The 27,565-nt window shown below is 37.9% G+C and overlaps 1 protein-coding gene across 19 annotated transcripts in view; it reads left to right on the top strand.

Annotated features, from left to right (window-relative positions):
- Mllt10 (MLLT10 histone lysine methyltransferase DOT1L cofactor) overlaps window positions 1-27,565 on the top strand; it is a 141,438-nt gene that overhangs the window by 80,057 nt on the left and 33,816 nt on the right. For 14 of the 19 annotated variants that reach the window (XM_035442802.1, XM_027405283.2, XM_027405284.2 and 11 more), the window contains 5 exons: window positions 2,212-2,265; window positions 4,804-5,059; window positions 7,962-8,531; window positions 15,833-15,877; window positions 16,706-16,738. In XM_035442802.1, the coding sequence (XP_035298693.1) occupies window positions 2,212-2,265; window positions 4,804-5,059; window positions 7,962-8,531; window positions 15,833-15,877; window positions 16,706-16,738 (958 nt within the window). The remainder of the gene's footprint in view (window positions 1-2,211; window positions 2,266-4,803; window positions 5,060-7,961; window positions 8,532-15,832; window positions 15,878-16,705; window positions 16,739-27,565) is intronic. The other 5 variants (XM_027405290.2, XM_027405286.2, XM_027405285.2 and 2 more) reach the window with 4 other exon arrangements.

The raw sequence follows: 27,565 nt of genomic DNA, 5'->3' as shown, positions 1-27,565 counted from the left end.
TTTGGGTTTAGAAAAGGAGAGAGCCGCACTCTAACTCCAAAGCCAGCTGTAATAATTGGGCTGGGACTTATAAAAAGACCATTTGCATTATATGTCTTTAGAGAAAATCACAAATAAACACTAGGTCTTAATAAATAAAATAAAAATAGGTGTTAATAATTAAAGCCCAGAGTCAGATATTAGGGGGTAAATGTTTAAGGATCACAGAAACAGAGCAGCCAGCCACTAGAGTTCTTTTCTCTATGAAATCCTCAGACTGAAAAGAGACCGATTTCCTGTCTCTAGTAGTTTCTTTCTGTGAAGCACTGGGAACCGTTCCCTCAATTCTCTGTGAGTACTTGCTAGAGTTTCTAGAGGTAAAATTCAAAAGTGTGAGTGACCTTTGAGCAGTTCCCCGGTACTAGTCTAGATTGCTTAATATGGTATACGTTTCTGTCTAGTAAATTGTGTTTCTCTGTCCTGTTTCTCTAGTATGTTGGGAAGCAGCTTGTTTGTGACTTCACTTTTCTTGTAACAGAAGATACACTTTAAAAACAAACAAACAAACAAAGATACACTTTTTACTTCTTTTTAGTTCAGAGTTAAAGACTACAACATTAGGAATCCTAATGTTGAGACATTTTCTGATAGAAACTTATCTCTAAGTGTTATCTTTTCTAACTTTGATGTTATATTTGCTTTTTTATGGATTGTTAAGAAAATATCTTGTTTTTCTTTTGATTTCTTCTTCATCCCATAGATTAATTGGAATTGTATTACTTAGTTTTGAAATATCTTCCATTTATCTTGGTTGTTTCTACTTTACTATCTTTATGTAACTTCCTTTAAATTTATTGAGACTTTCATGTTGTTTTACATATATTCTTAACCTTACTCATTTTTGAACTATTTGTTCATCCAGTTGTCAAATGATAGGTATGACTAGCTGAGGATTGGAGGTAAAGGGAGGAACTGTGTGCAGGTAAAAATATCAGGAAGGGAGACTCAGGTGACTTTGGGCTGAATACTGGTGACTATATAAGCCCATACATAGGCTGCACAGAAGTAGGCACAAAGGCATACAGGCCAGAAACACAGACAGGTTGGTGAACACTATATTCATCAAAACAACAACGCAATATGGCAGAAATAGTTACATAACATATATGAATTATTCCTGCCTTGTGGCTTTTATTCTACCTCCCTGCCTCCCACCGAGAGAGAGAGAGAGAGAGAGAGAGAGAGAGAGAGAGAGAGAGAGAGAGAGAGAGAGAGAGAGAGAGATGGATGCTGCATATTGAGTTCAAGTCCAATTCTTTTTTGGCATGGGATTGTGAGACATGCTCCCTATATTGCCCTGGCTATCCTGCAACTCACTATGTAGATCAGTCTCGCCTTGAAGTCACAGAGCCAGTGGACAACTTTGGGAGTAGGTTTTGTCTTCCAGGATTCAAACTCAAGTCTCCATTCTTGTTTCCTGAATCAGGATAATTTCTATACTGGGTTCTTCATGTTATCTAGGGTAAATCTGTGACTTTTCTGAGACTGGTTCAATAGTTTATACCTACTCATGAATGAAGGAATAGGTTTCAAATATTCGTACTTTGCCTTCTCACCAGTACAAATGACAGAGCCTGTACAACAGTACAACACATACAGGTTTTAAATAAAACCATAGCTGCAATGCCTTGTTTCCCTAGTGCAGAGTCATTTCTTCATTATAAATTTTTTTTGGTTGAAGTAGAGAATAGTTTTTGTACCTTGTTACAGCAACTTAGTAGGTATATTAATATTGTTGTATCTTAACACCATAGTGACTTTAGCTGGCTATGAGACATAAAACATATTCTTTTGGTTTTTTTGAGACAGGGTTTCTCTATGTAGCCCTGGCTGTCCTGGGACTCACTGTGTAGGCCAGGCTGGTCTTTAATTCAAAGAGATTCGTCTGCCTCTACCTCCCGAGTGCTGGGACTGTTGGCGTGCACCATCACCACCTGGCTCAAAACATATTCCTAATTATTCATTAAATTGCCTAAAAATCACAATAGACTCATTGAGGGATTCTCATTACAACCAAATAGCCAGTTTTATTTCTAGTGGAAAGGATAGAAAGACTGTATTATGGGGCTGGGGAGGTAGCTCAGTAGTTAAGAGCACTGGCAGCTCTTGCAAAGCACCTAGATTTGGTTCCTAGTACCAAGTATGGAGGCTAACAGCCATCTGTAACTCCAGGTTCCAGAAGATCTGACACCGTCTTCTGACCTCTTCAGGCACTGCATGTTCATGGTAAATAGTCAAAATACCCATATACATGGATAAAAATAAATGAAGATTTAAAAATATATTAGTATATGTTAATAAAAAAAAAAAAGAATTGGGGGTGCCCGAGACAGGGTTCAGTGAGTAAAAGCACAAGTTGTGTTTGTAGAGGACCTAGGTTTACTTCTCAGCACCCACATGGTGGCCCTAGGTTCAGTTCTCAGACTCCCACATGGTGGTTCAGAACCAATTCCAGGGTTCTCTGACCCCTTCTTTTGAACTCAAACATGCACTTGGTGTACCACACACATACATGCAGGCAAAACACTGGTATACACTTAAAAAAAAGACTGACTTCCTTCGGTCGAGTATACACTAGCCAACTTTCTATCACTGGAGGACCATAATAAGAAAGGAAGGTTTTTTAGATCATGGTTTCAAAGGCTTTGGTCTGTAGTTTCATTGCTTTGGCCTGCATGTCGTTGAGGCCGTCCATCTCAACGTGAAAATGGGAAGTTAGGCTCAGAATGTCCACTTGAAAGGCATGTCCCTGGTGCCTAACTTCCACTAGGCTTTAACTATGTATGTACTGTAGGCTCCTAAAGTCCAACACAGGCCTTAACCAGGCCCTTGGAGCTACTTCAGATCCAAGTATCAGATAAGTACCTTGCATTTTGTGGTTGAAATAGCATCAAAGGCAGATATTTTCATTTTCTAGGATCATTCTCAGAGGGAACATGCACTTTTGAGATACTTTTAAAACACAGAGGGTTGGTAAAGGTCCCTGTGAATGAAACCTTTGTAGCTTTTGGAATAGGGGAAATTCACTATGTATATAGTATGGTTGTCAGCTATTATATTTTTTCATAAGTCTGGTATCTTTTGAAAACTTAGAAAGTACAGAAAAAAATGCAAGCTGCACTATGTCAGACAAGATGTGAATGAGGAGTAACCAGGATCATTAAGGTTTTGGGGAAAAGTATTGAAAACTGAGGTATGGGGTAGTTTCCAAATTGACGTTCAAGCTTGGAAAGGGTTCACGTTTCATCATTTTAATGTGATTAGTTTATTAAAAGGTTTTTGTTTTCTTTTCCTACCAGACTTTGAAGTCTGCCTTTGATCTTGTTTGTATGTTATAGTTGCTTAGAACATTGACTTTTTTTATGAGATAATATGGGACTTATTGTTGAAAATCTATTATTGTCAGAGAGATGATAAAGTTTGAGAGTGTTAGCAGAAATGTAGCAGTAAAGATTTGACCCCTTTTTTTAACTTTTATCAGGTGTTCCAGTCACACTTATCTCCCAGTTCCCTGGAATATGCCCTCTGCCCTTGCACACCCCCACCCCCTAACAAAACCAAATTTAAAAGAAAAGCCTAAAACTAACCAAAACAAAAACAAAATAAAGAAGATGAATCTTATCATGGAAGCTATAGTATGGCTTGGCGCTGAGTTTACCCTTTTTTCCATATAAAAGATTTGATTTTTAAAACATTTCTCCTAGTCCTTCTTTTGAACATTGATTTTTGCAAAAATCACCAATCATTTTGAAAATTGATTTTTATTATTTTTCAATTTCATGTTTATTCTCATATGTGTTACATGGAAATTAATATTTGTATATCTATTTTTTTCATTTTCACATTAAATTTCATATCAGGTATCTCACAAAGATTTCTTCAGAAATTTATTGTTTTGTTCAAGGTAGTCAGTGAATTTAAATGCCTCAGATACTTGTGATGTAACAGTGACATAAAAGTTTCTTGCTCCTCAGGGATGCTATGAATTATGTTAATTAGCATACATTTGGTTTAATATACATCCACACTCCCTTAACTTGCCATATTTTGGCCATACATTGTATTTAAGATGATTACTAAACCCAGAAACTAGTTGTCTAAACAGTCTTTGTTATTTTTTGTAGTCATGTGCACATCATACAACTTTCCTTCAATTTGCAGAGAAATGATTTGTGTTGGAAAGACTTGAGTTTTCCTCAGGTTCTTGAAGTATTCTTGGTATATCCTAGGATGGAATCTGATAGACTGATGAGTGTAGTCCCTAATGGGTTGATAAACTTTTGTTCTCTTTGTTTACTGCTATTCTGAACAGTAAAGGTTGTAATTTATGGCTAAACAGTAGTATATTCTTGGTGAAAGTAATGCTTGAGAAATGAACCCCTTTGGTATTTTTGTGTATTTTTTTTTAAGCATATTAGTAAGGTCAATTTATTTGCTGCATTCTGACCTTCAGTCAGCATTCAATTATAGATACTTTGTTTTAAAGTAGTGACAGGGTGTGGGTGGGGTATGCTGGAAGCCAGTAGTGGAAGCCCAACACATAAAAGGCCCTGGGGTGGATCCTGAACATGGTAAAACAGAAGTAAAAAAAGTTAAGATAGATTTTATGGTACTTGTTTTTGTATGCTTTTCTTTGATAGACTGCCTGATGTGTAGAATGAAAATGTTCACATAAGTTCAGTGCTTATACATACTGTTTTCTTTAGCCAAATATAATTAGTTCTTTTTTCCTCCCCCCTCCCCCTTTTTAAATGAATATGTTAGACTTACACAAGTACTAGCAACAACTCTATATCTGGATCTTTGAAGCGCTTGGAAGATACTGCAGCACGATTTACAAATGCAAATTTCCAGGAAGTCTCTGCACATACCTCTAGTGGAAAAGATGTTTCAGAGGCTAGAGGGTCAGAGGGAAAAGGGAAGAAATCTTCAGCTCACAGCTCAGGTCAAAGGGGAAGAAAACCTGGTGGTGGAAGAAATCCAGGAACAACTGTGTCAGCATCTAGCCCCTTTCCACAAGGTATTATATTTTAGTTAAATACTTATTTTGATAGTAGTCAATAGTTGTTAATGTTTGATAAAAGAATTTATTTATTTTAGATTATATAATTAGTTGATAGTAGTGTAGGATTACTTCTAAAAGTGTTTTATTTTAAAATGTTTCTGAAACTTTGCTACCCTTGATTTAATGATTTATGTTTTTAAAGCTAATTTTAATGTTTTAAATGGCTGAAGAATAGAGATTATGATTAAGCTTCTATTCTTTTAAGATTGGGAACTCTATTTCTACAAGCTGTTTTTATTTACTTTTCCTAATAACATCTTATGTTTTAGTAGGTAAGTGAGAACTGAGTATGTCTTGTGTAATCTAAGTAGATCTTAGTGATATGTGATAAACAGCACATTTATTCCAAAGCTTGAGTTAAAAGTAGACTTTTACTCATGAGCCCTATGTTCTGTGTTCAGGTTGTTATATTAATAGGATCCCCTGTATATTTGAATTCTACATAAACAACAAATACTATTTTAGTGTATTTCCCAAATACTATTTGGTATAGACTGAAATTCAATATTAATTAATTCAATAATTAATAATTTAATAATATTAAATTCAACAATTAATTCAAAATTAATATTAATTAATTCAATATTAATGTGTAGTTTTATGGCAGCCCTCTGTGGAAAAGAGGAACACTACTAAAATTTTAAAATTTATATGCCAATTTTGAAAAAATACCTTGTTTGCATGTCTTTGTAGTTCCCCTAGAAGTAAATGAAAAGACTGCCATTTACCTTTGCTGGAGCATTTGATAAACTTAAATCCAAAATCTTACAGTAGTATGTAAATACCAGATTGCTACTCTGTTGACCTTTCATTAAAAATATATTCATGTATTTCATACTAGTAATAACTAGGAGCTACAGAGTTATAAGTCTCAGGCATATATGTATGTGCATATAGTCCTTTTTGAACAAAAGGTTGAATAAGCATAGATAAAACAGAATGCAAAGTCACTATTTTATTTAAATATTAGTTATTTTTATGCTTTGAAAATTACTCAACCCTTAATTAACCTTAACTGTAACTTGATTCACATTTTTAATGAATGCTGGATTAGCAGAAGTCAATTAATAAGACTGTTAAAATTCTTTATTTAGATTTGAGTTTTGAGATTTAGCCTAGCCTGCCTTTTAATACCCTGTGTGTGGGTTCTGATCTTCCTTCCTCAGTCCTCCAAGTGCAGGAACTGTATGTTTGGGTTGCCCTGCCTGCTTTATTCTTAAGTTTTTATTTGTATGAAGGTTTAATCCATTTTGAAGAGGTAGCACCTATACTTTTGGATCTTTGAAGATAGAAAATATTTTACACTTATATAACTGAGGCAATCAATAAAATGTTGAAATATGAAGATAAGGTATTTAAGATGGCCTCTTTTTATTAACTGTACCTTGTGACTTTTTGAAAATTTAAATATACCAAATAACTGAATTTCAGAAAATTTAAATATACCAAATATTTAAAAGTATTTTTTTAATATTACGTTCGTGCACTGTGTGTGTGTGTGTGTGTGTGTGTGTGTGTGTGTGTGTGTGTGTGTGTGTGTGTTTTAGTTTTAGGGCAGGATTGAGAGAAGGGTCTTCCATGTGTTGTGCAAGCCTTATAGTTTAATTTTATGAAACAGTAGATGTTGGAGATGGTAGTTGTTTATTTCATTTGGCAAACGTGAAGATTTTTGTGACATAGGGGTGATGGAAACTTTATTTCCAGGGTAATTTTTCTAACCAGGCAACAAGGACTTCGAGGCTCTTAAACTCTGCATGTTGATAGGGGATATTGCTAAGTAGGTTTTTGTTTTTTGTTTTTTGTTTTTTGTTTTTTTTTTTTTTGACCTGAGTGAGGAGAGAGAATAAGCAGTTGGGAAAGAGGCATTAAAAAAAGCTACCACTTTCTTCCATGATGTTTTCATTCTCGTTTTTAAATTCATTTACTTTATGTGTTCTGTCTGTGTACCATGTGCATGCCTGAAGAGGTCTGAAGAGGGCATAAGATCCCTTGGACCTGGAGTTAGAAATGGTTGGTTGTAATCCACCATCTGAGTGCTGGGAACCAAACTTGCTTCCTCTGCAAGAGGAACAAGTGCTCTTAACCACCGAGCCATCTCTTCACATGATAGTTTCTTTTTTTAAAATCAGTAATACAGTATTCTGGTTGGTTTTCCATTATGAACAACAGACAGTTGAGGCGCACACCTTTAATTCCAGCACTAGGGAGGCAGAGACAGGCGACTCTCTGTGAGTTTGAGACCAGTATGGTCTACAAAGTGAGTTCCAAGATAGCCAGAGCTAACAGAGAAACCCTGTCACAACACAGGTCCGCCCACCCTCCCCCCCAAAAAAGGTGAAAAATGAAAGAAAAAATAAAAGTCAGCTCCCTGGAGAACATATTGTAGTTTTGTCAGATGTTCTCATCTATCTTCAGTTTTTCCTGTAGTACCTCTAACAGTGTGTCTGAGGGAGAACTGAGGAGTTCTGATAAAAGGTGTTAAGCCTGACAATTGGGAGGCAGAGGCAGGCAAATCTCTGTGAGTTCGATGTCAGCCTGGTTTGCAGAGCGAGTTCTAGGACATCCGGGAATGTTTGACACAGAAGCCCTGTCTTGACCCCCACCCCTCCAAAAAAAAGTTAGGTTAAATAAGGCATAGTATAACGTTTTAAAGATAATTTTAGAGATAAAATTGATTTCAATAATAACCTTTCTTGAATCAAGTTTTGGTACTCAATGATGACCTATGTTTTATAATTTACTTTTAAAACATCCGTTTCTTTTTGATAATTATGTTTTGTCTGTTGCTTAGAGGAGCTTTGTGTTCCAATTTTTCTTCATCTTTCACCTTTGCTTTTTTGTTTGTGTTTTGCTGCAGGCAGTTTTTCAGGAACTCCAGGCAGTGTGAAATCATCTTCTGGAAGTTCAGTGCAGTCTCCCCAGGACTTCTTAAGCTTCACAGATTCAGATCTTCGCAATGACAGTTACAGTCATTCCCAGCAGTCATCATCAACCAAAGATGTACATAAAGGAGAGTCTGGAAGCCAGGAAGGGGGAGTAAATAGTTTTAGTTCTTTAGTGGGTCACCCTGTGACCTCAACTGTTACTTCACAGCCCAAAAGCTTTGAAAATTCACCTGGAGATTTGGGAAGTTCCAGCCTCCCTACAGCGGGGTATAAACGGGCTCAGACTTCCGGTATCGAGGAAGAGGCTGTAAAGGAAAAGAAACGAAAAGGAAATAAACAAAGTAAACATGGGCCAGGACGACCCAAAGGAAACAAAAGTCAAGAGAATGTTTCACACCTCTCAGTTTCTTCTGCTTCACCAACATCGTCTGTAGCATCAGCTGCAGGAAGTGTAACAAGCTCTAGTCTTCAGAAATCTCCCACATTGCTCAGGAATGGAAGTTTGCAGAGTCTTAGTGTTGGGTCATCTCCAGTTGGTTCAGGTAGGGCTGTGTGCCTTGTTCCCCACTTCATCCCTGTATTACCCTTTCTTTCATTATCCAAAGAGTTATGAATAGTTGTTATGTATATACTTTGAATTGCTAAGCTACGTTTAATTAAGATGATGTTTCTTAATATTAATTTTTAAAAATATATTTGTATTTTGAGAAAACAGAGGCTTATTAAATAGCCCAGGTTGGCCTGGAGCACTCTGTAACCTAGTCTGGCTTCAAATTCTTGATCCTCATGGATCAGCCTCTCAAGTGCTGGATAATTAACGTGGCATTTCTAATTTTTAAATATTTCTTCATAGGTAAAACATGGGAGCTCATTAAATAGCCCAGACTGTCTTGGATCACTTTGTAACCCAGGCTGGCCCCAGATTCTTGGTCCTCATGTATCAGCCTTCCATGTGCTGGAATTGTAGTTGTTTTATACTGTGCCTGGCCATTTTTTTCAGGATGAGAGGGCTCGTGTGGAGGTCAGAGGATACCTTGAAGCAGTTGATTCTGTCCGTCTGTCCTTCCTTCCTTCCTTCCTTCCTTCCTTCCTTCCTTCCTTCCTTCCTCCATCCATCCACTTTGTGGGTCTCAGGTCATCAGGTCTGGTGGAAAATGAAAATAGTTTACAATCCTGGAAAAACTATTTGGTGCTTAAATATTCAGCATTAATCTCATGTGTTAGTTAAATGTAAATAGCTTGTAAGTCATCTGTTTTTTTATTTGCCAAGTGTGTTTTTCTTCACCTTTGTGTTATGTTTAACACTAAACCAGGGTTCACGTCACTTCTCCACTGGCTTTTGCTGTCTTCTTATTTTGACCTCTTTTGCTGAACTTCATTTTTTATTTCGCTTTCTCTGTAGTTGCACCTAAATAATGTGAATTACTCTGCTTGGGACTTTTTTTTTTTTTTTAAATCAGTGATAAATAACCAAAGTTAGGATTTATCAGGTGCTTTTCATGTCAAATGATAGCTGAATTGCTTTAAATTTTGTTTTAAATACATGTACCGTTATTTTTATCTGAAACTAGAGTTGACTGGATTTATTTGAAAGTGGTCCCAGGGCTTACTTTTATTTTTAACTTTGAAATACTGGCTCAGTCTTGTCTAGAAGTGACTGTCTAGCACAGGCAGGCCTGAAAATCGGCTGTGAATCAGTTGCTTGAGTGTCTTCAAGGTACTGAGATTACAGGTGTGCACCAGCATACCTCTTATCATTATTTTTATGACAGTAAATGAATTTATATGTAGTACTCATGTCACTGGTATGCTTCTGTGTAACCTATAATTTGTGCAACAAATAATTTTAAGTCTTTAAAAATACTGAAAGTGCATACTTTATTCTTTTATTCATTTTAATGATTTGTTATATGTATGAGTATTTGCATGTCTGCATGCCATGTTAGTGCCTGGTGCTCTCTGAGGCCAGGAGTATGTGTAATACCCCTGGAACTTGAGTTACAGATGACTGTGAGGCACTGTGTGGGTGCTGGAAACCATATCTGAGTCCTTTGCAGAGTCTAGCTGTGTCGGTCTGGCTGTCTTAGTACTCATGATGTTTGAAACTCAGACATTTGCCTTCCTCTCCCTGTCTGTGCTGGGACTAAAGGTGTGTGCTACCACATCCTGCCTCAAGCTTCTCTCTCTCTCTCTGTCTCTGTCTCTGTCTCTGTCTCTCTCTCTCTCTCTCTCTCTTGATTCTCTCTCTCTCTCTCTGAAGAGTTTTTATTTTCATTTATGTGTGATGGCACATGTGTGGGCACCCATGGAGGTCAAAACAGACAAAGGCACTGGATCTCCTGGGGATGAGGTTAACAGGCTATTGTGAGCTGCCTGGTATAGTTGCTGGAAGTTGAACCTAGGTCCTCTTAAAAAAAACCAGCAAATGCTGTTAATACCAAGCCATCCTTTCAGCACTATCTCTTAAAAGTTTCAAGTTCATTTGTCCTTTTTTTTTTTTTTTTCTTTTTTAATGTGAGATAAATGGCTTTCAATAAATCTTGACTGTAAACCTCACTCTTCTGCTAGCTTTGGATTTCTGATGGTTGAAATGAGATTTCAGCTAAGATACAATGTTATGGATAACTTTTTATTAGCTCATAATGAGAGAAGGAAGAAATGGTGTATAAAATAAAGACAATTAAGTGAAAAACGTTCATTATATTTTTATGTTGAATATTAACTTATAGTCTATAAATAAAAATAACAGTGACCATTCCAAGAAAGAAGCATATATACATAATCCTATATGAAAACACTGTGCTGTCTGTTATGTTAGGTCTCACTAAGTGCATTGTTACTTATATCTCATTTAGCAGTAGTTTATAAAGGGCTATTGATGTCCTGGTTCCAGAGCTGGTAGAGCTGAGGTTTTGAGGTAAAGTTGCCCCACAGAGCCTGCAGTTTTTTTGTTTGTTTCTAATAGATCACTTTGGTGTCTATTGTGGTTTTCAAACAGCCCTCAATTTAGTGGAATCTGTAGAATTGTTACATTGTTAGCACTATGGGTGGGGTGTTGTGGGGTAAGGTCCTCAGTCTTGGTGTTAAATGGCATGTTGGGTGGGATATTCTTGTGTTCATTCAGTATTTGTCTTTTATAGGATGTTTGCCAGAATTCCCAGCCCCTTCTCATTAGTTGTTAGTAGCACTCCTCCCATAATAAAAATGTCTCCAGACATTGTTAAATGTCCCCAGGAGGCCAAAATTGCCTCTTGTTCGGGACCACTGTTTCAGGAAGTGGGAAGAATAAATTACAGAGGGTACAAAGTTCATTAAAAAGATTTAAATATATTGCACATTTGAATAAATGTTTTTTTATTTATGTTTCCCTTGAGACCATAAGGGCCTAGCAGTCAGCCTTAACCTTTTGCTACAAAAGTAAATTTAAATAAATTTACTCATAAAGATTGGGTTCATAGTATCTTTAGCAAAAGTTATAATAATTAAATGAGTACCTTACTGAGAACATAAAGCTTAAATTTGTTTTTGTGGAGGTCTTTACTGAGTCCTGTACTTTTGAAACATAGCCAGAAAAAATTTGAATTTTAAAGTTATATTTGAATGCTTCTTTGAGACACATGCCTTTAGATTAATGGAATTAAAAAATAATGAATTTACAGATCCCTTTTCTTTTTTAAATCTGGTACATATTCAGGGCTGATTTTAGACATGAAAAGTAATGTTCTTTTTAGTGAGCAGAGTTTATGGTACATTAGTTGCAGTACAAAGCTTAATTCATATTTCCTTTACCCCACTATTATGTCAGTATACTTATCTAGAAGTAATTTCCATTAGGAGATAGTATAGTTTCAATTCAGTAAATTACCTAAAATTTTAATAATGCAAATAAATTTTAAATAATGCAAATAAATTCAAAATTGTGTTAAAAACCAAATATGTGTTAAAACAACTAAAATTATAAAATAAAATTATTTAAAGCTGAGATAATTCCTGTTACACATTTCTTTGGTTTTTCTTTTTCTTTTCTATCTTTTTTGGTTTTTCGAGACAGGGTTTCTCTGTGGCTTTGGAGGCTGTCCTGGAACTAGCTCTTGTAGACCAGGCTGGTCTCGAACTCACAGAGATCCGCCTGCCTCTGCCTCCCGAGTGCTGGGATTAAAGGCGTGTGCTACCAATGCCCGGCTATGTGTAGCCCAGGCTGGCCTCGAACTCGTGATCCTCCTGCCTCTGCCTCCTTCAGCAAATCCTACCGGCTTGCGCCACCATGACCGGCTGGATTTTCAAGATAGGGTTTTCTCAGTGTAGGTTTGGAGCCTGCCCTGAAACTTACAGGAATCTGCCTGCCTCTGCCTCCCAAATGCTGAGATTAAGGGCATGCACTACTACTGCCTGGACATTTTCTGTATTTCTAATTTAAGTTTTGTAAGTAGAACAGAGTGCTTTCTTACTGATAAATAGGGAGTAAAGTGTTTGCTTCCCAGAAGCTTGGCTAAGTGCTATGCACTTGTAGGATTACAGCTTCCTAATATAACATGTTAGAGATTGACAACTGCTGCCAAGTTCTTGGTGAGTGCCTCCCATTGTGTTAAGCACTTAAGACACATTAAATGTTACTGCTTGTTATCTAAGTAAGCGATAAGTGCTGAACCTGAATTCCTGATTTGAAAACAATTTTGTTACAAAGTTCAACAGAGGTTCTATAATGTCAGTCAGTCTTTAAACAGTGGAATGCATGAACATATTTAAACAAGTAATATAACTTTCAATAATAATACCATCATTCTGATATAAAATTTTTCCCATTGGGCTAAATTTTAAATTGAAAAATCATTTATTAACTATGAAAGTCATTGTCATGTGGTGTTGATAAATGCCTTTAATCCTCCTAGCAGATGGGGGCAAAAGCAGGTGAATCTCTTGAGTTCTAGGCCAGAGTGAGTTCTGGAATATCCAAGGCTATAAAGAGAGACTCTGTCTTGAAAGCCCACCCCTTCAAAAAAAAAAAAAAAAAGTCATCCCCCTACCCCTCCAACAAGTAATAGTGTAAGAAGTAGCCTGGTATGGTGGCACATGCCCTAAATCCCAGGACGAGGGAGTTGAAGGGTCTCTGTGTGTTCAACGCCAACCTTGTCTGCATATGAAGTTCTAGGTTATCTAAAGGCTATACAGTTTAGATCCAGTCCCAAAAGTTGTTTCTGTTTGTTTTCTTACCGACAGGTTGATAAATTACTAATGGTGAATGTGATCTTTGGAATCTCTAATTAGACATGATCAACTGTTAATCTAGCTTAGTGAGGTTAGGGGCTGTGTTTGTCACTATTATCTCCACTGCCAGCACGGTGCTTTTAACATAACATGAAACATTGCCTTTTAAAAGTGGAATTGACACAGTAGTAAGCACTGAGTTTATTTCATGTGGGGAATAGTATCCTGTTAGTCTATAATACAAGTCATTTCATTGTAAAGTTTTGTATCAAGTTGAAAAAGACTAGAGGGAGAGAGAGATTAAGATGTACTTCAGAGTAAGAAGAAAAAGTAGTCCAATATTTACAGAAAAGCAAGTAAATATATATTTAAGGGAAAACTTAATAGAAGAAGCTCATGTTTGTGTCAGAGTTGGAGGTAATAATGGTTGAGTAGATTGGGGGTTGATGGGCTTATTGAGGGTGAGTGCCAGAGTGAAGAAATAGGGCATTCTGAACTTGATAATTTCCATATTTCACAATTTTTTTTAATGGGTAAGAGAAAATAATTGCCTCATTCAGGCTATAGTATCAGTACTGTCTTAAGTTTGAATTTCTTTTTTGGGGGGGCGGGGGTTCAAGACAGGGTTTCTCTGTGTAGCTTTGGAGTCTATCCTAGCACTCGCTCTGGAGACCAGGCTGGCCTCGAACTCACAGAGATCCACCTGCCTCTGTCTCCCGAGTGCTGGGATTAAAGGCGTGAGCCACCAACACCTGGCCCTTAAGTTTGAATTTCTAAAGAACACTGCATGTACTCTTTAATCCAGGCAGGACAATTGCTGTTGTTGTTAGTGTTATTTTATTTGATTTTGTTGTCTTAGCTACTCCCTTGGAACTCAAGATCCTCCCGTCTCAGATGCCTGAGTGCTGGGATGTGCCACTCCATCTTAATGCTGAGATTCTAATCTATTATTTTGTGTAAATAAACTTTTAGGTTATGAGCACTTAGGTAGCTGTGTATCCCCTTCCCCAACTTTTTCATGTGTGTCAGTGCTTTTGTCTTCGTGCTCGTGCATGCGTGCATGCACGCATGCCTGTGCTCACATAAGCCAGAACAGGGTATTAGATGTCCTGGAACTGCAGTTACAGACAGTCCTGAGCTGCCATGTTAGTGCTTGGAACTGAACTCAAGTGTTCTCTGTAAGAACAGTGAGTGTTTTTAACTACTGAGCCATCTCTCAAGCTCTGATACCTGATCTTTTGAAACATTATTAGTATTTAGAACATTGAAAACTGGTCCTTTTCTTCTGAAATCTTTATCACATTTTATGGACTTGTGATTTAGGGTCCTGAATAGATGGTCTGCTTAGTGAATCAAGTATTCACTTGCAAACATAATGCCAAGTAAAGAAGCATGCATCCGTAATTCCAGTTCATCTTTGGTAGGTAGGGAGGAAAACCAGGAATCCGGAGAAATTCTCAGGCCAGATAGCCTGGTGTACACAGCAGTGGAAACCTAGAGACGCTGCTAAAGGCAAGATATGGAAGGTTATTCCCTAACCTTCACATGTATGTCTGCACCCAAACACAAACATGTATATACATACCATACATACTTTTAAAAGAGTAAGATGACAGGTGAGTTCACTTATCAGGTAAAAATGCTTGTCATGCAAGTCTGGTAACCTATGTTTGATCTTGGCACTCATGCGAAGGTACAGGTGAAGAGAATGCCACAAAACTGTCCTATCTCCTCACATATACATGGCATGATGCATCTTCATATAAATATAATAAGTTGATGGTTTAGCATTGTTTGTTGGAGCATATTGTATATTTTTCCCGAATATACAGCTCCCTATTCTTAAAAACAGAAGCCTCAAATTATTATTGTAATACTCACATATCATTTGTAAAACACATTTGGAACCTGTTTCAGTGCTGAAATTTTGTAGTGGTGATAAATGCTACAAAAGGAGATTGTGGAAAGACACTGTGGTGGTAATAAAGTCATGGAAGCACGTTCTTGAAATGAGCAGACCACTCAGGAGTGAAGCGCCCTCCCCCACTTTTACTTTTGGTTTCTACCAAAATAAAAGATTGCCAGTGATCAAAGAATTCAAAGATTTCTTTCTAAATAGTTCATATGTATCATGCCTGACAAAAAGCAAAAGAGCTCATTTTAGCTTATAGTTCCAGGTTACAGACTTAGTATTGTGGGAAAGTTAAGATGGGAACTTGTGATCACTAGTCAGAGAGAAATTAATGCTTGTTTAGCTTGGGTTCTCCACCTCAGACATAGTTCAGGACTCCTTGTCTAGGAAATTGTGCTATTCAAAGTGAGCTGGGCCTTCCCACATTATTTAACACAATCCCACAGACAGGCCCACAGGGGAACCAAATAAAGACTATCCATTATCAAGACTTTCTTCCCCAGTGATCCTAGTTTATGACAAGTTGGGCATAATTACGCCATTTCTTCTCAGATACTTGTATGAATATTGATTTTCCCCTTATCTACCAAATACTAGCTTATGATTTTTTGTTCTTGCAGATCTGTTTTGTCTTCTCAGATGGACTTTGTCACGAATGTCCCCCATTTCTATCCTTAAATTGCTAGCAATTTCTTTGCTAATTCCCCTTTCCCCCCTTATCCACAGAAATTTCCATGCAGTATCGGCATGATGGAGCTTGTCCAACAACTAGTAAGTTGTCCAACTGGGTTAGTAACCTGGGCTTTCTGACTCGTGGTTCAGTGCCTTATATAATATAATATAATATAATATACCATCTTTGAAGATCTAAATTTTATTTTCCAAAATGCATTTTTATTGTGTATATTTTTTCTTTTATGATGATGCCTTTGCATACTTTGTCTTGTGTTCAGGATATGTATTAGTCAAATATTGCAAACTTATTTGGTCTTTTAATATAGTACTTATGTTGCAGAATTGTGACCTCTGCCCTTGGTAACATGTTATTTTCAGTATTTGGTTGCCATTAGTCTTAATGTAAATATAAGTTTTCAGTATTTGTATATTAGCATTAGGTAGCTTTATGTTTTTGACTTAATGTATGTATTGAAATTATCCTGAAGTTTAAGAAGTGGAAATAAACGTTTGATAGGGTTAGAATATGTAATGAGTTTTGTTTTATAGCTTGATTGTGCTATAAGGTTGATTATTACATCCTGTAAGACTTACTTTTAGCAAGGTGCTATATAGATGAATAGGGAGATACTATGTAGATGTCTTTTTAAAAGGAATTATCAAAAATACATTATACTAAAAAAAGTGTCACCATTGTGATGATGCACCTAATATATTATCTCAGTTTACTAGGCAATATGATTATAAGTGAAATGTAATATTTGGGGAGTTATGCTATGATAAGATGAATAAAGCTTTCAGTTTTAATAATTCAAGCAGAAAATACTAAGATTTTCGTAAAACAGATTCAGCCTATGCCTGTGTATTTCTTTTGTGTCTTTGAGAATGATCTTAACCTGACATCCTTTTTTCCTTACTTAAAAGCTTTCTCAGAGTTGCTGAATGCAATACACAATGGTAAGTTTTATTAGAATCTTCTTTGGAGGTTCACTTCTCACAAAAGTTGCCATTTGTCAAGAAGCTCAACTGAAAGTTAGGATAGTCTATTGATGAGATGAAATATGGTGCTCTGGTGAGTCTGTTCATTCTTCCTCAAGGCCTATAGGAGGAGGATAGATAGGTTACCACAGCTCATAAGTCTGGCTTTTATGGTTTCTTCTGAGTTTCTGAAAGTCGTCTATGCTTGCAAATAATCTACTCCAGAAATCTTTGTTACTTACTAACACAATGTGGAATGTGATTATTGTTTTTTTTTCAGATCTTTTAATTTTCATACTCTTATATTTCATGTAGTGAATAAGTGGAAAGTAGTATTTTAAATTGTACCTAATTTTGGATGATTTTCACAGTGGGGTTGCATCTTCTGCTTTGGATTCTTTATTTTTCACGTTAACAATGTGATTATGTTGGTCATTTGTAGAGCATGTGAAGATTTCTTCAGTTTCCCCAAGAACTTTCTGTAATCCTTTTATATTCAAAAATTTAAAAATTACATTTATTTATTTGTTTGTTTCTTTGTTTTTGTGTGTGGATGTGTGGATGTTCCGAGCAGTCCATTCTCTTCTTGTACCACAAGTTCTCTGGATTGAATCAGGTTGTCAGGTTTGGTGAGTGTTTTTACCTGCGGAGCCCTCTTGCTGGCCTGAAAATTTCTTTCCAGTATACCATCTTTATTGATTTTTTTTGTTTCAGTGATTAATTAATTATGCTAGTTTACTTGAGACTATGATTTCAAGAAAATTTCTAGTAGATTTTCTTTAGCTTTGAATTTGTTCATGTAACAGATTTGCATTATTTATAGGTTATAATGTCAGATGTTTACAGAAGACAGTAAACAAGAGACAAGTGGCATAATGAGCCTCGTTGCAGTGAGGGTAGAGGTGGACCATGTGGGAAACTCAGAAGTATTACTTATGAAAAAAAGCATTTATTTACAGGGTTTTGTTTTTGTTTGTGCAGTGCTAGATATTGAATCCAAGGCTGTGTGCATGGTAGAGAAGTTTTCTGCCATGGAATTACACCAGCTTCTGGTTTAACTTTCACTTTCCTATACAGACTGTACTTGCACAGATTTAGGAAATGAACAACTGTAGATAATAGAAGTAGTAATGATAGAAAAAATGATTGAAAGCTTTTCTTGAGAATAGGTTAAACTTTTGAACATTTCACAGGTTTTTTGGGTGATGGGGGAGTATAAAAGCTGAAAAACCTTAGCAGAGTTTTCAAATTTTGTATTTGTACATGTACATTAATTGCTGGAATAAAAATTTAAGCCCAGGTATACTTAAGTAAAGTAGATATCACAGGGAGTAATGTTGATAGACTGTCACAAAGACCCTTTTAGGCTGCATTTATTTGATAGGAAAACTGTTTTTTTTGTTTTTACTCTGCAGGTAAATAAATGTCATCAGGTTAATATCATAAATGTGAACTTTCTTTAAAATTTTGGGTTTTAGCAGAGTGAGAGGGGATTCTTACTCATGTTTCCTTCATCCTGTATTACAGAGTAAATAAAGAAGCGAATGGACCTTTTTGGGGGTTAGGGGGTTGTAAAGGCAAATGAAGGATTGATTTCCAGTAAATGATACTTAGTCTGATGATTTTTCCTTTTTGTCCGAGTATAGACTTTTTTCTCTCTTAAAGGTGGCTCAGCTGTTAAGAGCTCTCTGCCCGCTCTTCCAAAGGTCCTAAGTTCAATTCCCAGCAACCATCAGTAATGAGATTTGGTGCCCTCTTCTGGCCTTCAGGCATTTATGCAGGGAGAACACTATATCCTCAATCAATCAATCAATCAATCAATCAATCTTTTTTAAAAATGTACTTTAGGTCGGGCATTGGTAGCGCATACCTTTAATCACAGAACTTGAGAGGCAGAGGTAGGCGGATCTATGTGAGTTCAAGACCAGCCTGGTCTACAAGACAGGACAGCCTCCAAAGCCAGAGAGAAACCCTGTATTGAAAAACAAAAACAAAACAAACAAAAAAACCAACTTTAAACCTTACAGATTTTTTTAAAAAGTGCCTGTCAATATAATAATTTAAAGTCTTGACTATTTTGTATATTGTTTAATATAAAAGTCAGTTAAGTGTACTTCCTCAGACATTTTATTTCCTTTTTATTTAGATGAGAGAGGGAGAGGGAGAGAGAGAGAGAGAGAGAGAGAGAGAGAGAGAGAGAGAGAGAGAGAGAGAGAGAGAATGTGTGTGTGTGTGTGTGTATGTATGTATGTACGTACTTACATACATGATTGGGAGTGTACTGTATATGGAGATCAGAGGACAACTTTGTGGAGTTGCTTCCTTCTATCCACTGTTACGTAGGTTCTAGAGATGAATATTAAGTTTGTGCTTCAAATGCCTTTATCCACTGAGTCATTTTACTGTCTCCCAGCTTGTGTGCGTGCGTGCGTGCGTGCGTGCGTGCCTGCCTGCCTGCCTGCCTGCCTGCCTGCCTGCCTGCCTTTGTGAATGTGCACACATTGTAGGTGTGTATACCTGTTTGTATTTGTTTTTGATGGAAACTTTCAGGCTCCTTTCTTAGAGCCTTCTGATAAGTATATACTAAGTCCTCTGCTGTGTATACCAGGAATACATTTTCTTTCTCACCTGTATTTTAATCTTGAAGTTGAGTAATGTTCAGTTTTTCTCAATGTTATTTGCTCTCCCTAGAGTCCTTTCTCTCCAGCATTGAAGTTCTGTAGTCATTAAGCAACACCGTATGTCTCCTCTTTCCAGTTTTGTAAGATAGAATTGACAGACTCACACATGCACCACAGATAAACTTTTAGTTTTTCATCATTACAGAGTGTTAGCCATTTTCTATAGAAGACACCCTTTATAAGGTTGAGGAAATTTGGTTACTGACTGAATCTCTTTGTTTTAGACCACTCAGAATTCCTGTTTTCTGTGTTACTTTTGCCTGTGTATTTAGTGACAATTCTATTTCAGCTGCACTAAATACTTGGCATATATTTTCATTTCCTTTTATTTTTATAGGTATAGCACTAAACATCCTACCACTCTCATTCCACACAATCCCCTTTGAATCTCCCCTTTTTCTTTTTACTTATTTTAATTAATCAATCAATTTATATTGATACAGGATCTCATGTAGTCTCTAGCTAAGAATGACTTTCATACCATAATTCTACTTCTACCCTCCAAATTCTGAAGTTGTAGTTGTGGGGCTATGTATCTGGCTTCTGTTTTCATTATCTTTAATGTTCATTATTTCCTTCTTTTGGGGCTATCATGGAACTTGCTTTATAAACTAGGCTGGCCTCGTCCTCAGAGATCCACCTCCCTCTGCCTCCCAGAGTGCTGGGATCAAAGGTGTATGCCACCATCTCCTGGCTGCTTCCTTCTTAATGATGCCTTCTGCATATGTGTTGAGAGAAGGAAGTATTGGATGTCTTGTGTTGTAAGGTGTATTAAATCATTAATTTTTAGCTAATATCTTTCTAGATTGTTAGAGAGTGAACATGAGTGTTCTGATTTACATAATGGAATCAGTACCTAAAATCCTTAGTTTTCACATATGGACAACACATCCTCAGTGCCAGAATCTGTAAAATAGTCTTTCTCAAGACTATTTCTCAAGACTTTCTCTCCTCCCCCATTTGATAAATAACACATTAAGTTGTTTCCATATAGAAGATATTGTTAGTTGCTTTGGGAAAATGCATGGTATAAATTGATCCTGCTTTTGGGGAATACCCTCTAAACAACAGGTAAATATGTTTTTAAACAATGAGCGCTGTTCCGAGCGCTTTTCCCATCAGGCTGGTTTTGCAGCTGCCTTGTCCCAAATGAACATTCAGATTAATGTTAATTGTGAAACTGTTGGCTGTTGACTAGGGCTTCTTACTGGCTAGCTCTGTCTTAATTATTAACTCATTTCTATTAATCTAAGTATGTCTCCATGGGTTTCTCTTACTGAAAAACACCTCACTCACATCATTTCATCCCAGGATCACCTGGTGACGGCTCTGTGCCTACACTTCCCAGAATCCTCCACATCTCCTAGACGCACCTGTCTTGCTGCCCTGTTGGCCACAGTGTTTTATTCATCAACCAATAAGAGAAACATATTTACAGACTGACATCTCTCATCATCAAGTGACATAATCACATCCTTGCCTTCAGTTCATAAGAAATATAGTTAGTAGTATAGGAGTAAATGAAAATTACCTTTGAAGCAATAAGATGTGCTGAAAATGTAGCATTTGACCTGTTTACTTAAGAGTGTATAGGAGTTAGCTATTTGGTGTAGTCATCAGAGCCTGATTAGCACAAGTAGTTGTCACACTGAAGTGTGGCTGTGCATGCTATGTGTGCTACTTTCCTATTGTTTGGTAAAAAAATCATAGCCAGAAAGCAGCTTGGGGGGATGGGAGGGGGAGAGGAAATGACTTATTTCAGTTTACAACTCTCAAGTTGTAAGTCACATTCTCTCATCCAGGAAAGTCAGTGCAGGCACTCAAGATAGGAAACTGGAAGCAGGAAGTGATAGAGACCATGAAGGAGCTCTGTTTACTGGCTTGCACCTCATGGCTTGCTCAGCCCATTTTTAAAGCATCTCGGCCTGTCAGCCTAGGGGTGGCCCCACCTGCAGTGAGCTGGACATTCCCACATTCAATCAAGAACACACACCATAGGTTTGCCCAAAAGCCAGTCCGCTAAGAACGTTTCTCAATTGAAGTTTTCTCTTCCCAGATGACTCCAGCTTTAGTCAAGTCGATAAATTAGCCAACACACAGACTGTGCAAGGTGACAGTAATAACTGATATTTGATTCATAACATTAAAAAAATAGCCTTAGCTTTTTCATCAGTGGTTTTTTGAGTTGGGAAAAACCTATAGTACATTTGTTATAGGAAGGTTCATTTGATGATTGCATAAAAGAATTGAAAAAAGTTAATACTGAGACAGAAACGAAATTGAACGTTGTTATAATATAGCCAGATATTATGGGGACCCAAAGAGGAATGTGAAAGTCACCAACCCTCCACTCCAAAAAATAAAAAAATAAAAGGAAAAAAATTTAGTTGTCAGTGAATTAAGTAGCAGTGTCAGGGGAATGAAGGCATTAATTTACCAGTATTTATCCCTAAAGCAATAGCACTTGGGCACAAAAGAATTGTGGTTAGTTCATGTAGGGGTAATGGTAGAGAAACTGTTGGTTGTAATTGAAAAGTGCTGGTAGAGAGGACAAAGACATTGGATTAATTTTATTTGCTTTGGATTTTTTTTTTTTTTTTTTTTAAGACAAGAATTAGCTTTGTTTTCCAGGCTGGTCTTAGATTCCTAGTTAATCCTTCTGCCTTAGCCTCACAAGTGCTGGGATGGTTTTTATACTACTTTGCTCTTTGTTATCACATTTATGCTGAAATATTGAAGTCTTAGTCCCCGAAAGAGAAACTTTTAGAGAAAAGAATGATGGTTGGTTCAAGAGCAGGCTGTTTGATGGGAAGAGTGGCAAGGGGAGATACTTCCAGCTTAAATGATTAAATAGTTGTGAGAACATTGACTGTAACATGACAATTTAGCTTTCAGTTTATCCTCTTTAGTTTTTCTTTAAATTATTGCTTAAAATAATAAATTGTGAACTTTTCATACATCCTTAAATCGATACAAAATAAAGGCAAATAGGTGCCATGTCATAGGGAGTGGGGGTAACCACCATGGCCCAACTGGAGTCTCAGTACTACGCTTTAGGAGAGAGAGCACATAGACTGGTGCTCTCGCTGATCCTGCCTAGTTCTCCTGCCCTGACCATACTTTGTCTGGTTTCCCCTCACTCTCCAACATCTGCTTCTGCTTTCATGTCGTAAACATTCTCTTATCCTTGCTTGCCCCCTTGTTATTATTTTTCATACTCATGTGTTTGTGCCTATTGTATACCTGCCCATATGTAAGAGGTTAGAGGACAACTGCAGTGGGAATGGCTTCTCCCCTTCTGCTTACATAGATTCTGGGGATTGAGTTGAGTTTGTCATGATTGGAATCGGGGATCTTTACCGGACCTGCCTGCCCGCCCGCCTGCCTGCCCGCCCGCCTGCCCACCGGCCTCCCCTGCCCCCTCCCCCTTCCCCTCCCCCTCTCCTTCCTTCTTCTGGAGAGTAACAAGCTTTAATGCCAATAAATTCAATAAATATGTAGTATTCATATAAAAAAGTCTTACCAAACTGTTACATTTTTAGTGCCACAAAATATATACCTAAACATAAATGAAAATATTAATTTAAAAAAAGTTTCAACTCATTCAACCACTTCCATTCCTGGTTCATCACATGTCACAGGAGGTATCCCCTTCATGCATCTTTCCTTGTTAAGTTCTATGTTTAAGAATGTTTTTTTTTTTAAAAAATAAACTTTCTGTTTGCTGGTGAGTTGTATTCCTTTTGAGATAAGGGCTACTCTTCTGTTTTCATAGGCAAGGCCCTTTTATCTTTTTTAAAGTCATTCTTTTTTTTTTTTTCTTTTTAGTTACCTACCCATGTTCTTAATCCCGCCTACCTCCACCTCCCTTCCCTCCCCCCCATCCATTCAGAGGGGGTAAGCCTTCCCTGGGGACTCATCGAAGTCTGGCATACCAAGTTGAAGCAGGACCAAAGCCCCTTCTCTCTGTAACAAGGCTGAGCAAGGTATCTCACCATAGGGGATGGGCTCTAAAAAGCCAGTCCATACATCTAGGATAGGTCCTGGTAACACTGCCAGCCCACTTCTGCCCCCAAGATCAAGCCACGTAACTCTCACTCACATTCAGAGGGTCTAGTTTGGTCTCATGCAGGTTCCCCCTCTGTCAGTCCATAGTCCATGAGCTACCACTAGCCTAGGTCAGCTGACTTTTTGGTTTTCCCCATCATGCACTTGACCCCACTTACTCATATGATAACTCCTTCATCTCTTCAGCTGAGCTCTCAGTCCAGTGCTTGTCTGTGGGTCACAGCATCAGCTTCTATCAGTTACTGAATGTAGGTTGTATGATAACAGTTAAGGTAGTCACTAATCTGAAGGCTCATTCAGACACTTTCTCTACTATTGCTAGGACTCTTAGCTAGGGTTATCCTTGTGGATTCCCTAGTACCAGATTTCCCCCTAACCCCATATTGGCTTCCTCTATCAAGATAATCTTTCATTGTGTTCCTATGGTGATATATTATTTATGGTTTAATAAAGATTGCCTGAAGTATCAGAATGCAAAGCCAGCCACACTAGTTAGCTATAGAATCTAGGTGGTGGTGGTACCGCCTAGATTTCATCCCAGGACTCAGGAGACAGAAGAAGATGGATCTCTTTATTCAAGTTAGTTCAAGGCCATGCCGATCCTGTCTAAAAAAAGAGAAAAGGCTCATGCAAAGGAGATCTCTCAGTATTTAGTTATCTCACGCCTTTTATCCCAGGATATGAGAAGTATAAAGGAAGAAGCAGAGGGTATCATGAGAGAATTTGTCTCCATCCATGTTAAGAGGCAGCAGTCTGGAATTTCAGTCTGAGGCTTGGTGGAGAGCATTGCCTCTGAGGATTCATGGAGACAGGATTGCCATTTCAGTTTGAGGTAGAGGTAAGAGTTAGTGACTTGGCTGCTTTGCTTCTCTGATCTTCAGCTTGAAGCTTGAAGCCCAATCATTTTCTGGGTTTTTATCTTTCGTGTTACGTTTCCCAACTTGATCTCTCATGTTTCCCTGACCCCCTTCTACTCCTCCCGGTTTACCCCCTTCCTGGGGCCCTCCATGTGTGTTCATTCCTCTTAGAGTCCCTCTTTTTACCTAGCTTCTCTGGGGTTGTGGTTCACACCTAATAACTACTTATGAGTGAGTGTATTCTGTGTTTGTCTTTCTGTGTCTGGATTACCTCACTCAGGATGTTTTTTTCTAGTTCCATCCATTTGCCTGCAAATTTCAAGATGACTATGGTAACTTATAAAATAAAGCATTTAATAATGGGCTTGCTTACTACAGTGAGAGAGTGAGGGTGAGTCCATGACGGTCATGTTGGGGAGCAGGCAGTAGGCAGGGAGATGTGGCATTGGGGCAGTAGCTGAGAGCTTATATCCTTAGACAAAACCAGGAGGCAGAGAGGGGTTGGGGAGGGAGAAAAGAAGAGAGACACAGCCTGAAACACAGACAGTGGGATGGGTGATGCTTGCTAGGTAGCTAACTAGGAATGACATGGGATTTTAAAATGTAAAAGCCTACCCCCAGAGACACATCTCCTCCAATAAGGCCACACACCTCCTAATCCTGTCCAAGTGGTTCCACCAACTGAAGGAACATGCATTCAAACATATGAGCTTTATGGGGGTCATTCTTGTTCAAACCACCATAGCCATCTTACTGGGAAGGGACCCCTAGATTTAAAAACAACGATATCATCATTGACTAACATGCTTCAATTAGTAGAAAATTTAACAGTAGATTCTCCTCTCCCCCAAAGAACAGCCCTATTGCTTGTCCCAGGCCCGTTTATTACCTTCAGTCAGAAATCAGAATCGCTTCTGTTCTTTAGTGTCCCCCAGACAGTGCTTTGCCAGAGCAATACATTAGCATTCTTGGGTAGGAACTAGCAGGCACTCTTCTCATTTGTATTTTTGTCTGCAGTGCTTTTGTTCTGTAGTTATTGTTCGTGGGCACTCCTAAATTGTCCTGATTGGAGCCCCACACCTAAATCAGTTGAGGTAATTTCTTCTGAATATTTTTTTTTGTACTTAATTAAATCCTCATAGATAAACTTTCATATCCAATTTATTACTTTTCAAGATCCATCTTTTGTGTATCTGTGTTGATTCAAACCCTTATCTCTCTTTCACAGACTATTATAGTGACATTTGTTTCATTAATATACCTAGAATTGATCAGGTGGGTAGACTAGAGCCAGTATCTCAAAAATGAAGGTAGATAAGAACACATTTAATCACCTGATAAAGCATAACTATAACGAATGCCAAGTGTTGTCTTATTTTTCTTTGAGGTAATCATCTTGGGAAAACAAAGTTTGTATTGAAACATTCTTGCTTAGCTAGTTTAATATCAGACAGGTAGGTCATGTTGGAAGATTATCATCATATTCACAACATTGTTTTTCTCTGTGTAGTGCAGTTTATTTCTTTGCATACATTCAGACTAAAGTCTAGTTTTGTATTTACCTATACCCTAAGCCAGGCGTTGGTGGCGCACACCTTTAATCCCAGCTCTCGGGAGGCAGAGGCAGGCGGATCTCTGTGAGTTCGAGACCAGCCTGGTCTCCAGAGGGAGTGCCAGCATAGGCTCCAAAGCTACACAGAGAAACCCTGTCTCAAAAACAAAACAAAACAAAAAAGAACCTATACCCTAATCACATTGACTAAGTTACAGATTATGTCTTCTCGTAGGCTGTTTTTTTTTTTTTATAGATGATTTAGTTTTCTCAATATAGAAAAATCAGTTCTGCTTTGCTTCCAGGATAACAGAATTCACACCTTTCTTCAGTCTTGGATATAATCTTTCTGCTATATTTCTAATATTATATCTTAAAATTTTCTGTTTCATCTTATGGATATTTTTAACATTTAAATTAGGCTCATATTTTTCATGTATCCTTTTATTCTAGATACTCCCCCCCCCCTTTTTTTCTGACTATCTCTTTATCTTTTTAGTTTTGTATAATGGATTGTTTCACCTGAGCTTGAATAAAGAATTTCAGTGAGCTTGTTTTTCAATTTTTGACATTTTTTGTAGTATCTTTTAAGGTGGATCTAGTTTGGCTTTCTTTTTCTTTTATTAAGTCTCTAAACAGCCTCAAACTTAGAGAAAACATTAAGGAACTTTTTTTTTTTTTAAAGTAAAAGTAGTAAAGTTTAATTAGTTCAAGTTTGGGGTGGGGGTTAGGGTCAGCATCACTTCTAGGAGCCAAGTACTGAGCATGTGGGAAAAGTGACCAGATGCTCCCTGTACATACAACATTGTGCCTTCAAGCCACTGAGCATAAGAGTCCTCTGCCTAGCACCAGGTCAACTTCTGGCCAGCATTGGTAGCTCAGAACTGCGAATGGCATGGAGTCCCTGTTCATACCTGTTCCACAGGCACCTCCATATCAGAGTCAACTGAGAAGCATGCAGCACTGGGATCCCAGGAAAGAGGTTTGCAGGGACATGGGGTCTCTAGAAGGACCATCTGTGAGATCAACATCAGAGGCACAAAGAGGGGCAAGAAAGCTGCAGCTGTACCTAGGAAGGAAGAAGACTCAGGACACAGACAGGCCAGGCTCACAGAAGCAGATTATCTGAAGGTCAGGGCTGAGCTGAGCAGGAGGGGCTGTTAAACTGGAAACTTGTGGAACAAGCAGAGCAATAGATTCATAAAATCTTCACTGAGGGTATAAGGGTCAGGGACCTGAAAGGCTGTCAAGACCTAGTTAGTTCTCCATCTCTAGGACCCGTTGTTTTGTGGTGCCAATCTGGAAATGGTCCACTAATTTCCAGAACCTTGAGTCTGTCCCACTGTATAGTACAGAGACTATTTCTGCCACATCCTGGGGAGACATGTCAAACTTGAGGAGAAGGGGGACAGGGGCTCCTGGCAGCATTCGCTTACCCACCACACCCTGACAGTCATAGAGGCTCCAGACCTCTTATGAATTGGATGGTTGGGACTAAATCCCAGGGTTACAACCATCCAGAGTTTCTGCTTCTCATCCGGTAGTAACCAGGTCTTACCTAGGTCAGACTGAGTGTGGGTACCCCCGGGAGGAGCAGCCAGAGTGAGGAGAAAACTTTGTTTTTATAAAGCACTTCAGGGTGTTGGTG

Source organism: Cricetulus griseus, chromosome 3 (genome assembly GCF_003668045.3).
Source record: "Cricetulus griseus strain 17A/GY chromosome 3, alternate assembly CriGri-PICRH-1.0, whole genome shotgun sequence".
NCBI lineage: Eukaryota > Metazoa > Chordata > Mammalia > Rodentia > Cricetidae > Cricetulus > Cricetulus griseus.
This window is presented reverse-complemented; position numbering and strand designations above follow the sequence as displayed.